General features: G+C 42.3%; 1 protein-coding gene across 1 annotated transcript in view; it reads left to right on the top strand.

Moving 5' to 3' along the window:
* The window catches only part of Trpm1 (transient receptor potential cation channel subfamily M member 1), a 75748-nt gene extending 64021 nt beyond the window's left edge, over positions 1 to 11727 (top strand). Inside the window, exon 23 of the mRNA XM_085840895.1 lies at positions 10107 to 11727. Coding sequence (XP_085697021.1) covers positions 10107 to 11277 — 1171 coding nt within the window. The 3' untranslated portion in view covers positions 11278 to 11727. The remainder of the gene's footprint in view (positions 1 to 10106) is intronic.
* Positions 11728 to 12711: the final 984 nt, after the last annotated feature.

Below are 12711 nucleotides of genomic sequence, written 5' to 3'. Positions count from 1 at the left end.
CGCCACACTGAGGGCTATATAAGCAGCACCATTTTCCGGGTTCTGGGTCTTCCCTCCTGAAGAAGCAATAAAGCTTTTGCTGCAGAAGAATCCGGTCGGTCGTCCGAGTGTGTTCTTGCCAGCGAGAACAATAGCTCGGGACAAAGTGGGAGTGGGTGGGTTAGTGATCAGGGGTGGGGAGGTGGGGGAGTGGGGATGGGATAAGGGAGGTTTTGGACGGGAAATGAGGAAAGGGGATAAAATTTGAAATGTAAATAATGAAAGTATCCAATAAACATAAATTTTAAAAAGAAAAAAAAGAAAATATTCTATACCTGTAGGACATCAAGAATGTGTTAAATTTTAAAAGTAGAATAAATTTGAATGTTAGAATTAAAAAAAAAAAGTCTAAATAAGCAAATTAGTTTCTGGCCTCCTTGATGTCTTTAGAGAAAGGAGAGGTGAAACAGGTGATGTTTGAGATTAAATGGAAGTTAAACAATTCTCCTCAAAAGACAAGGGAATGGCACCTATGGCCCTGAAAACTTGCAGATCTCATTTGTGTATAATTTTCTTTCATATAAAACAAGGAGAAGGCCAGCCCTTGGGGATTTTCTGCTGCGCTGCCAGTTGAAAAATCTTGTTTGGCAAGGGAAATGAGCCCTTTGCAGAAGTGTTCCAAAGTGACCTATGCTGTGAATAAATACCACTGTGGTATGTGACACAGAACCCAGAGCTGCTTTCTGTGGTCCTCAAGTGAGTCCAAATGCAGTAATAGTTACAGAAACCAGGAGCTCAGTCTGAAGGGAAATCATGAGGAGAACCAGTAGGGAATCAATAGCAGGGACATTCAAGAGCACACTGCATCCCAAACGACCTGCTTGCTTGCCAATCAAGGAGGTTTGCTCTTGAGCTTGGAGTATCAGTCATCCTAGCAAAACAGTTGTGAATGGCTTGATCAAATGATTAGAAATATTTGAATGACAGCTGTGTGCATGATAGCCAGGGCCTCAGAGACGTCAGGGAAAGGCAAACATTACCTGCCTCCAGATGTTAGTTAAGTAGGCTGGTTTGACTGTGCTGCTTCCTAAATAGCTTTTATGTTTATCAAATATGTATTTTATAAAAGGTGTCAGAACCCCATTCAAATATTCCATGTATATGTGGGCTTTCTATTGTTTTTGTTGTTATTGAGGACCAGCCTTAGTCCATGGTAATGATAGGATGCATGGGATTATTTCAATCTTCTTGTATCAGTTGAGTCCTGTTTTGTGACCTGGACTATGACTATGTGGTCAGTTTTGGAAAATGTATCATGAGGTGCTAAGAAGAAGGTATATTCATTTGTTTTAGGATGAAATGTTCTGTAGTATAATGTAATAATCTGTTAAATCTATTTGGTTCATAACTTCTGTTAGTTTCACTGTGTCTCTGTTTACTTTCTGTTTTCCATGATTTGTCTATTGATAAGAGTTGGGTGTTGAAGTCTCCCACTATTATTGTGTGAGGTGCAATGTGTGCTTTGAGCTTTAGTAGAGTTTCTTTTATGAATGTGGGTGCCCTTGCATTTGGAGCATAGATATTCAGCATTGACAGTTCATCTTAGTAGATTTTTTTTCTTTGATGAGTATGAAGTGTCCTTCCTTATCCTTTTTGATAGCTTTTGGTTGAAAGTTGATTTTATTTGATATTAGCATGGCTACTCCAGCTTTTTTCTCAGGACCATTTGCTTGGAAAATTGTTTGCCAGCCCTTTATTCTGAGGTAGTGTCTGTCTTTGACACTGAGGTGCATTTCCTGTATGAAGCAAAATGGTGGGTCTAGTTTACATAGCCAGTCTGTTTGTCTGTCTTTTATTTGGGAATTGAGTCCATTGATGTTAAGAGGTATTAAAGAATAGAAATTGTTGCTTCCTGTTATTTTTGTTGTTAAAGGAATTATGTTTGTGTGGCTATCTTCTTTTAGGTTTGTTGAAAGAATATTACTTTGGTGCTTTTTCTAGGGTGTAGTTTCCCTCCTGGTGTTGGTGTTTTCCATCTATTATCCTTTGTAGGGCTGGATTTATGGAAAGATATTGTGTAAATTTGGTTTTGTCATAGAATATCTTGTTTTTCTCTGTCTATGGTAATTGAGAGTTTTGTGGGGTATAAAAGTCTGGGCTGGCATTTCTGTTCTCTTAGGATCTGTATTACATCTGTCCAGGATCTTCTAGCTTTCATAGTCTCTGGTGAGAAGTCTGGTGTAATTCTGATAGGTCAGTCTTTATATGTTACTTGGCCTTTTTCCCTTACTGTTTTTAATATTCTTTCTTTGTTTTGTGCATTTGGTATTTTGACTATTATGTGAAGAATTTCTTTTCTGGTCCAGTCTACTTGGAGTTCTGTAGGCTTCTTCTGTATTTATGGGCATCTCTTTCTTTAGATTAGGGAAGTTTTCTTCTATAATTTTGTTGAAGATATTTACTGGCCCTTTAAGTTGGGAATCTTCGCTGTCCTCTATACCTATTATCCTTAGGTTTGGTCTTCTCATTGTGTCCTGGATTTCCTGGATGTTTGGGGTTAGGATATTTTTGCATTTTCCATTTTCTTTGACTGTTGTGTCAATGTTTTCTATGGTATCTTCTGCACCTGAGATTCTCTCTTTTATCTCCTGTATTCTGTTGGTGATTCTTGCGTTTATGATTCCTGATCTCTTTCCTAGGTTTGCTAACTCCAGGGTTGTCTCCCTTTGTGATTTCTTTGTTGATTATATTTCCAGTTTTAGATCCTGGATGATTTCGTTCAATTCCTTCACCTGTTTGGTTGTGTTTTCCTGTAATTCTTTAAGGGACTTTTGTGTTTATTCTTTAAGGGCTTCTACTTGTTTACCTCTGTTCTCCTGTATTTCTTTAAGGGAATTAGTGATGTCCTTCTTAAAGTCCTCTATCATCATCCTGAGGTGTGACTTTAAATCTGAGTCTTGCTTTTTCTGGTGTATTGGGGTATTCAGGGCTCACTGTGGTCGGATAACTAGGTTCTGATGGTGCCAAGTAGCCTTGGTTTCTGTTGCTTATGTTCTTGCCCTTGCCTCTTGCCATCTGGATATCTCTGGTTTTGGCTGGTCTTGCTGTCTCTGACTGTAGCTTGTCCCTCCTGCAAGCCTGTGTATCAGTACTCCTGGGAGACCAATTCTCTCTGGGATGGATTTGGATATGGAGAGCTGTGGCACAGGGTTAGCTCTGGGGCACAGGCTGAAACCTGAAGGATCCTGTCCTGGGCTGTTCCTTGGTTCCTGTGTACTGATGACTCTGGGCTGGTCCCTCTTGGGCCAGGAATTTGAGCAGAAGTGGTGTTCTTACCTGGGCTCACAAGTGTGCTAGCACTCCTGGGAGACCAGTTCTCTCACAGTGGTATTTGGGTATGGAGCACTGTGGCACAGGGTCAGCTCCAGGTGAGTATGGAGCATGTTTCTTAAAAAGGAAGAAATAGAACTATTTTTATTTGTAAATAACATGGTTATCTATGCATTTGCTAGCTAATCACTTCACTATGAGCCTCTGTCATAAAAAAATAGAGATTCTTCATGTTAACAACTAAGCACATTGAAAGACATCAAGTAAACTCTAGGTAGCTAGTCATTGCCATGTGGAATCACTCTGTGCACATGCTAAGATCATTAAGAAGTCTCAAAGCATGACTAGAAAAGAAGATAGTGCTTATGGTGCTTGGAATGAGAATAGCTCCCATAGGTTCAGTTATTTAAAGACTTAGTCCCCAGTTGGTGGAACTATTTAGGAAGGATTATGAAATGTGCACTTGTTGGAGGAGGTGTATTACTGGGGGCGGGGTGAGCCTTGAGATTTCAAAAAAAAAAAATCCTTAGATTCCTAGTGTGCCCTCTTTTTCCCTCTGCTTTGTGGCTGTGATGTAAGCTCTCTGATGTTCCTTTGTTCCACCATCATGGACTAAACCTCTGAAAACAGAAACCAAATTAAACACTTTATCTCAGAAATTGCTTCGGTCATGGTGTTTTATCTCATAGAAATGTAACTAAGAGAGAAATTGGAACTAGAGAGTACACTATTGCTGGAGAGTAGGCCTGACCATGCTGGGTTTTGGGATGTGTGTGTGGAAGACTATGGGTCTTTGGGCTATAAAAGCAAAACATCATGGGCATTTCTACTAGGAATTTGGAAGACAGTAGTGTTGACAGCTTGCACACTGTAAAGGGTCAGTTTAAGATGTTTCAGGATAACAGTGTCAGCAAGGGGACTAGAGACCATTCTTGTGAAACTTTGGCAATGAATGTGGCTGCTTTCTGCCCTTGTCCTAAGAATTTGCCTGAGGCTAAACTGAAAAGTAGCAGACTAATTTCCTTGGCAAAGAGATGCAAGATTAATATTGACTGCCATGATGTAATTAGTAATCGTTCTTTTTGTTTTGTTTTGTTTTTGTTTCTCAAGGTAGGGTTTCTCTGTGTAGACCTGTATAGTAATCACTCATATGCAAATCTATCCTGAAAAATGACAAGTGAAACAAAAAGAAATATAAAATGTACAGTAAACAAAGAAGGGGGAGGAGCCCCAATGAATTTAATTTTGTAGCTAAGGCCTGTACTAAAAATAATGAGAAAATTAAAAAGAGGTATGGTGAGAAATGGAATTAAGAAAGGGGTGCCCTCAGGGTAAGACCCCACACACAGCTAAGCTTCCAATTCATGAAAAGACACGGCTTAAGGAGTTTTCTGACCTGAAAAAGCAATAATAAAGCAAAGCTGCTACAGATACTATTCAGGGGCACCTAGATTCACCCCAAGTTGGTAGTCAAACTTGAAAGTGTTTTCCATGTGGTTCCAGCTTTAGAATTATGGAGAATACATGGATACAGAGGTTGTGGATCTTCTATCTGGGGTTAAGGTGATCCCTTGAGGCCAGATGTGTGTCAGGGAAGTCTGCATGGAGGTCCTGAGAGGCCATTGCATGACATTGTGAAAGTGAAGCCTGGATTGTGTTAGAAACACCAGGATGCTGGAGAGGCTAGAGCCATGGAAGACCTACAAAGGAGAGCTGCAAACAGAGAGTGGAACCAGCCCAAGAGAGAGAAGTATGCTGCAGACACAAAGCTGGAGGGGTGGGGGACATCTAAGCCCTCAGACATCAGACCGTTTGCTACATCAGATATGGAGCAACAGGAGTTAAGTTTGCCCTCCTGGATTTTGGTCTTGTTCTGGTCCAGTATTCCTCACTAATTCCCCCACTCCCCCTTTTGGAATGGTACTGTATATCTGAGCTACTTCATGTTGTAGGTGTATAATTTGCTTTTTGATTTTACGGTGGGCTATGTAAATTTGTTTTTTTAAACCTTATTTTTATTTTTATTTTTTTGGTTTTTTGAGACAGGGTTTCTCTGTGTATTCCTGGCTGTCCTGGAACTCACTTTGTAGACCAGGCTAGCCACGAACTCAGAAATCCATCTGCCTCTGCCTCCCGAGTGCTGGGATCAAAGGCATGTTCCACCACACCCGGCAAAACCTTATTTTTAATGATGGTTCTTAAACGCTGTAATCTCCCTTTTAGCCCACCAGCCACCAAAGGTAGTGGGAAGGCAAGGATACAGGAGAAGTAGACTTGCTTAGGGAAGTTATTTGGAGCAACTCCTGTCTATCATGTCTATGTTGTCTGGAAATGGACAGTTCAGTTTACAGATTAGCAGCAGAAGCTTGGTTCACTCCTAAACACTTCACAGATACACCAGCAGTCCAGTTTGGTAGAATCGGGTTAACAACAGCTAGGAGAGATACCCAGGCCTCAGACTATGCACAAGTCAGTAAGAGGAACCAGGAGGAATGCCAGGAGTTCCTGGCTGTGCCTCTCTTAGGAAAGCAAAGGAAGATCAGCGAAGACGAGAGACTCACACGCATTGCACAGCTAGCTCTATAAGCAAGCCCAGCTCAGCCCCACCACTGTTTGTCGAGTCCTATTTATACTCTCCAAATATCACGTGTCCTCTACGAGTGTTGCCTCAGCATCTGTCTTGCCTCGGCATGTGCATCAGTCTTAGCTGACAGCACTCTGCCAATCAGCCCGCGTCCGCAGAGATGGCAAGAAACTGCAGCACACCACCAGAAGGTTTTTGGTGTGTTTCTCTCTATGGAGCCCCAACAAATGGAGCTCAACTACACAATGTAAGGCGGACCAATACTTGTGTGTCATTTAGCAAAGAATCCTTCATCACATGTCCTTTCACGTGCTTGCTTTATCAGAACATCCTTTCACCTGTGTCTGTTTCAGCTAAACATTCCTTTACAAGTCTGCCTTAGCCTTTCACCTGTGACCACTTCAGCTAAATGTTCCTTCACCTGATTGCCCCAGCAAAACACCATCCAACCGACTTTCCAAAGAGCACATATGTTTCCACTTCAGAGCTACAATTAATGGATTGTCTTCAGTCTTAGAAGAGACTTTGGACTTTGAAAGTATGTTGAGACTGTAGAAGAGTATGAAAACTTTTAAAATTGAACTAAATTTATTTTGCATTATGCTTATCCATAAGCTTATGGGCTCAGGGAGTGTGAAGTGTGTGCTTTGAATGAGAATAGCCCCCTTAGACTCATTTATTTGAATACTTGGTCCCTAGCTGGTAGAAGTGTTTAGGAAGGATTAGGAGGTGTGGCCTTGTTGGAGGAGGTGTGTCACTGGGGGTGGACTATGAGGTTTTAAAAGCCCATGTCATTCTCAGTGAGCTCTTTCTCCACCACCCTCCCCCTTCATGGTTGTAGATCAAGATATGATCTCTCAGCTGTTCTTTTGCCCCATCATCATGGTCTCTAACCTTCTAAAACTAAAAGGCAAATGGCACAATTTCTTTCATAAGAAATTGCCTTGGTAATGGTATTTTATCACAGCAATAGAAAAGTAACTAAGCCATTCATAATTTGTTATTTTCATTAATCATTTCAAAAGTAAATGAACTCTACCCATTTCCCCTTCTTTTTGAGTATAGATAGCATGGAGAAAAAGGGTAAAAAACAAAAAGAACAGCACCTCAGGTCAACCTCCTTCTATCTGGCAGAGTGACTGAAACTTTGCTTTCTCTAAGTAGCAGCAGGTTGTGGATTCTAAGAACATCAGGCAGCTTCTTCTGAGGTCTGTTGCTTGACAACGTATCTCCTCCTCAGCTTCAGGAAAGAGTAGCCTTAGAGAAGGTGTGAGAGGCCACAATGGGATTCCTCCCAGAGGCTGGACCAGATTCAGGGTGGTGGGATGGAGGGCTAGGGGGGTAATCAGCACAAGGGGAACAAGGAAACAATGACTTTGGGGGTTCTTTCTTCATGTATGAATAGCTGTCGAGGTGTACTCTTAATTAGTTAATAAGGAGGTGCAGATAAGTATAGAAGATGGCAGAGGAAAGATGCCTATCTCTACTTTTTCCAGTTTATTTCCATTTAGCTGTGTGCACAGCTGCACTATCTCTTACTGTGATGTTTGTTGAAGGATTTCACGTTTGACTGTCACAGAGGCATTGTGGTTTGACATAGTAGACTGAGGAGAGCAAGGAGCATAGTTAACAGTGAATTCCAAGTATCCTTTAGAAGTAATGGAAAGTTTTCAGTGAGATTCATTCATTTGCACACCCCTGAAGGGATAGAGCTGAGAGAATCCGCAGAACAGGACTGGCTGACAGGGAAAGGTTTTACCGTAAGGCAGCCATTTCTTCTCGTCCACACTAAATTAGGTCCTGCTTGGTGTGAGCTTCCAGGAAGCCAGATCTTGCTGATCAAATAATTCGCCTAATCAAGGGGCACATAAATAGCTCTCTCTCCAAGAAAAGAGTTAAGAATAGAAGCCAGGACTCTGCCACACAGTAGACTGCATCTGTCAATGTGGGCAGTAGAAGACCAGCACTGACCAATGCAGCTCTAGGCAAATGCCAGGCAAGGGTTGCTAGTGCAATGGCAAGCTACGTGTGGCACACTGGATGTCCAGTATGGGCAGAGGTGGCAAAAGGAGAGCCCCATGCATCACCAGATGATAAAAAAGAAAAAAGAGAAGAAAAAGGAAGAGCAGACTCTCACAGGGAGGTTGTGTGGAAAGTCAGCAGGACACAGAGGAGTTTGTTATGCTATGTAGCACACACACCAAAGACCTTCTGGAAACAGACTGTGCTACCAGCCAAGTTATTATAGAAACCACACATATTCTCTTAAGAAACTTGGGACAGAAATCAAAGCATGGTAGTATCACATCAGCCACCATAGAGGGAGGAACCTGCCTAGACAAGCCACTGCAGCACTCTGGAGCCAGGACTCCCAACTTATCCCTGGAAGAAATTCAACTTTTAGAAGGCAGTCCATAATCCTGGGCATATTTCACTGCCTCCTAGAGATGTATGTCATGAGCCTATTCACATGTACACACTGAAATATAAAACAAACTTTATTCTATTAGGTTTCAATCTAAGCAGCGTAAGTTTCATAAGCTGTTGCTTATGTTGATCTAGGAGATTTTTTAAATTATATAACACCAGATATTTATAATTTGTCATGACCTTTTCTTGTGTAGCCTTACTAAGAAAATATTAAATATAAATAATAATCTTGCATATATAATTTACTTGTGTAATTTACTGACACATTGTCTTCAAGTAAACCACATGATAATCTGCATTTAACTATTAACATTTATTTTTTTGAGTCTCTTGAACTTCCAGTAAAAATGTATTTATTTATTTATCTATTTTGTTATGACCCATTTATTGTTGGTAGCCATAGTTAAAACTATCAAAAGAATCTACTCATACTCTTAGCCTTCCAAATCTGTGGGTTCTGCATCTACGGATGCAACAACCTCAGACTGAAACATATATTTTTAAAGGCAGGCACAGTTGCTCAGTCAGTAGATGTGCTTGCCACCAGGCTCAACCATCTGAGTCTGATATCTGGTCCCCATGTAGTAGAAGAAGAACCAGTTCTGCAAGTTCTCCTTTGACTTCCACACATGCCCTGTTGAGCATTCACCCTCCCTACTCCATGGCACAGGCACTGAATGGTATACATGCACACGCGCTCGCGCGCACACACACACACACACACACACACACACACTTCAAATAAAAATAAATAAATATAATAAATCTTGAAGTGTTTTTTTTTAGTTCCCTCTATTCTGAACATATGAAGACTTTTCCCTTGTCATTATTTCCTAAGCAATTCAATGGAACGAATGTTTACATAGTATTTATATTACATTAGGCATTATAAGTCATCTGTAGATGATTTAAAGCATTTACCAGTTTCTGGTAAATACTTAGGCTGTATTGTATTTATAGAAGCAACTTAAAAGAGGAGGGTTTTACTTTGGCTCACAGTTTGGGGTACAGTCCTTCACAGCTGGATGGCAATGGCATGGCAGCTGGTTTGTGCTCTGGAGGTAGGAGCTTGCTCTCTCCTGGTGGGTCAGGAAGCAGAGAGAGGTGGGCGCCAGCATGACTCGTGGGTGTACTATTGCAGCGGCTTTCTCCTTCCCTTCTTTAAAAGTGGGAATACCAACCTATGAGAAAGTTCAGCACATAGCGAGCCTTCCCCCTAAATTCATCCTCTGTGGAAATACCCTAACGGGCACTCCTAATGGTGTACTCAGTTGGGTCCTGGGTACTTGAAAGGTTCCTTAATCCAATGCAATTGACCATCAAACAACCATCACAGTATCTTTTTGGTTACTAAGACTATGGCTGAAGCAAACGTTGAGTGCCCAAATCACACATATATATCCTGGGCTTATTAGCTGTGACTTCGGGCGAGTTCCATTGCTTAACTTCCTTTCTGTAAAATGGGGATGACAGTAATAGTGTTTACCTCATTAGGGCAGTGATGGGATTTAAATATACCTAAACCAGCACCGAGTAAAGAAATATTAGTGAGCATCCACTGCTCTAACAGAATGTCTGGCATTCCGTAAACACTATATGTTAATGGATATTTCTTAATCTCGTTATTTAAGTAAGAGCTTTTATTGGGGGTAGGCAACATGAACAAACAGGCTCAGCAAAGCTGGTGATCAAAGCCTGGGGGCTCATACAATGACATTATCTCTACTGTGTTCAATGTTGAATTAATCTCAATTTAATAAACTTATCTCTTTGTATTTACTAGGGTTGAAAATATGTCAATGAGATTGGAGGAAATCAACGAAAGAGAAAATTTCATGAAAACTTCTCTGCAGACTGTTGACCTTCGGCTCTCTCAGCTGGAGGAGCTATCTGGCAGGATGGTGAGCGCTCTGGAGAATCTGGCAGGCATCGACAGATCTGATCTGATCCAGGCTCGATCTCGAGCATCCTCAGAATGCGAGGCCACCTACCTGCTGCGGCAGAGCAGCATCAACAGTGCCGATGGCTACAGCTTGTATCGCTACCATTTCAATGGCGAGGAGCTTCTGTTTGAGGAGCCTGCTCTCTCCACTTCGCCAGGGACAGCGTTCCGGAAAAAGACCTGCTCCTTTCGCGTGAAGGACGAGGATGCAAAGTCGCACCTGGACCAGCCCAGCAACCTGCACCACACCCCTGGCCCCAGCCCACCTGCCACGCCAGGCCGCAGCCGGCTCGCCCTTGACGGTCCCTTGAGCACAGAGCTGAGACCTGGACCGGACCCTGGCATCTCCGCAGGCGAGCTCGATCCGCGGGCGGATTTCAAGAGCACCGAAGCTGCACCAAGTCTGAACGCAGCGGATATTACAGGCACTCAACTGACTGTTGAAAGCACTGATTCCCACCCTCTGCGGGAGAGCAAACTCGTGCGCTACTACCCCGGAGACCCTAACACCTACAAAACAATGAAGTCCAGAAGCTTCGTCTATACTGAAGGAAGAAAGCTAGTTCGAGGTGTTAGCAACTGGGGTGCAGAGTACAGTTCAATCATGGACCAAGCATGGAACGCGGCAGAATGGAGATGTCAAGTTCAAAGGATCACGCGCTCCCGCAGCACAGACATCCCATACATCGTGTCCGAAGCAGCCTCGCAAGATGAGCTTGAAGATGAGCACAGAGGATCTCTTCTGGATCCTCAGATCTCCCGTTCAGCCCTCACAGTCTCCGACAGGCCAGAAAAGGAAAACTTACTGTCTGTGAAGCCACATCAGACTTTAGGATTCCCCTGCCTACGGTCAAGAAGTTTACATGGCCGTCCTAGGAGTGCTGAGCCCGCTCCTAACAAATTAGACAGGGCAGGACATGCCAGCAGCACTAGCAACTTAGCAGTTATGTCAGTTGCTCCAGAGGGACAAAACACCCAGCAAGAGAAAAGAAGCACGGAAACTGAATGCTGATGGGTTTTGCTTCTTTGATTAAAACAAAAACCAAGCACTCAACAGCCAGACCATCAATGGCTGCCATCTTGACCATCCAAAACATCATCAAGTTTAGGAAATACATTCATTTTGAACTTAGTTTTGAACTTAGTTTTAAATTTAATTAAATTTAATTACAATTTAGTAATGAGCATACAGTAATGTTCTGTTAAGCACTTTTTAGAAAACTATGTTGTTTTTAGTAGTAGAAGAAGAGAATGAAAGCCACACTAGAGCAGGCTTGGGCTATAGCTCAGTAGGTAGAATGCCTGCTCACAGAGTACACCCAAGTCCCTGGCTTCAAACACTAGCAGCACATGAAACGTGTAGCAGCATACACCTGTACAGTTGTAATCCCAGCACTCAGGAGAATCAGAAATTCACAGTCATCCCTGGCTACATGGGAAGTTCCAGGCTAGCCTGATCCACTTAATAATGTCCTAAACAAACAAACAAACAAGTTAAATGTCAGAAGACATTAGGCCAGTGAAGCTAATTAGTTCATCACTATCAAGGCTGCATGAGCTCTTTGCTTTGTGGGCCACCTACTGTCTGACAGAGGCCTTAAGGTACTGAAATCACTACTGAGCCATTTAATAAGTGACACAGTGAAGTTGAGGAGATAGAGTAGATGTAAAAAAGGGAAGGAAAGGAGGAAAATAAAAATCAGTAACTACAAGAAGTCAGCAGTGGCCACACCATTTATACATTTTTATGAGGAGTTTTATGTTTTATGTTGGTTTTATGTTTTAAAATTATGTAAGTCTCTGAAATCTCACACTGTAATAATACAGGAGGTTTGTGAATACAAAGTCACTGAGTGCATTTTTTTTTGTCATTGTAGTTCTTAGTAGCAAACCAAAACCCAACAAACAAACAAATAACCTCCCGCAAAGGATCCGTGTATCTTTCTCTAGGAACAGCTTGCGGAAAGCTGTAGATAAAACCTAAAGGCAAGCGGTTCAACAACCACAGCCATGCCTCAAGGCCGAGAACACAAGAAGCTACACTGCAACCTGATGTTCGTGCAAAATAAAGGCATGCGTATCCAACAAAGCCACTTTTGCTTGGGACTAAAGTTAGGACTGCGGTCTGAGACACATATACCCAGGTGCGGGTGGAATGGAGTGTGCTCCGAGAACAGAGGGAAGGTTGGGGTTTTAAGGCTGAAAATGTCATGCACGCTATTACAAAAGAAGGCTCAATGGCTTTTCCAGTGAGTGCAGGAGCAGGCAGGAGCTCAGTGCCTGGTGGAGGTAGCTCCCGGGCAAGGCTGGTCTCATTGGGATAGTGTGGTTCCATCAACTGACCCTTTACTTCCTTTCACTGAACTATGACAGGGTGAATCCATTTTCTACAATGAATTCTCACAAAGTCCATGGATACTATTGGCACGGGGTGGGGGTGGGGCAG

The sequence above is a fragment of the Mus caroli genome, unplaced genomic scaffold, assembly GCF_978045245.1.
Source record: "Mus caroli unplaced genomic scaffold, Mus_caroli_1 scaffold_8, whole genome shotgun sequence".
NCBI lineage: Eukaryota > Metazoa > Chordata > Mammalia > Rodentia > Muridae > Mus > Mus caroli.
Note: the sequence above shows the minus strand (reverse complement) of the source record. Positions and strands in the feature narration are given on the sequence as shown.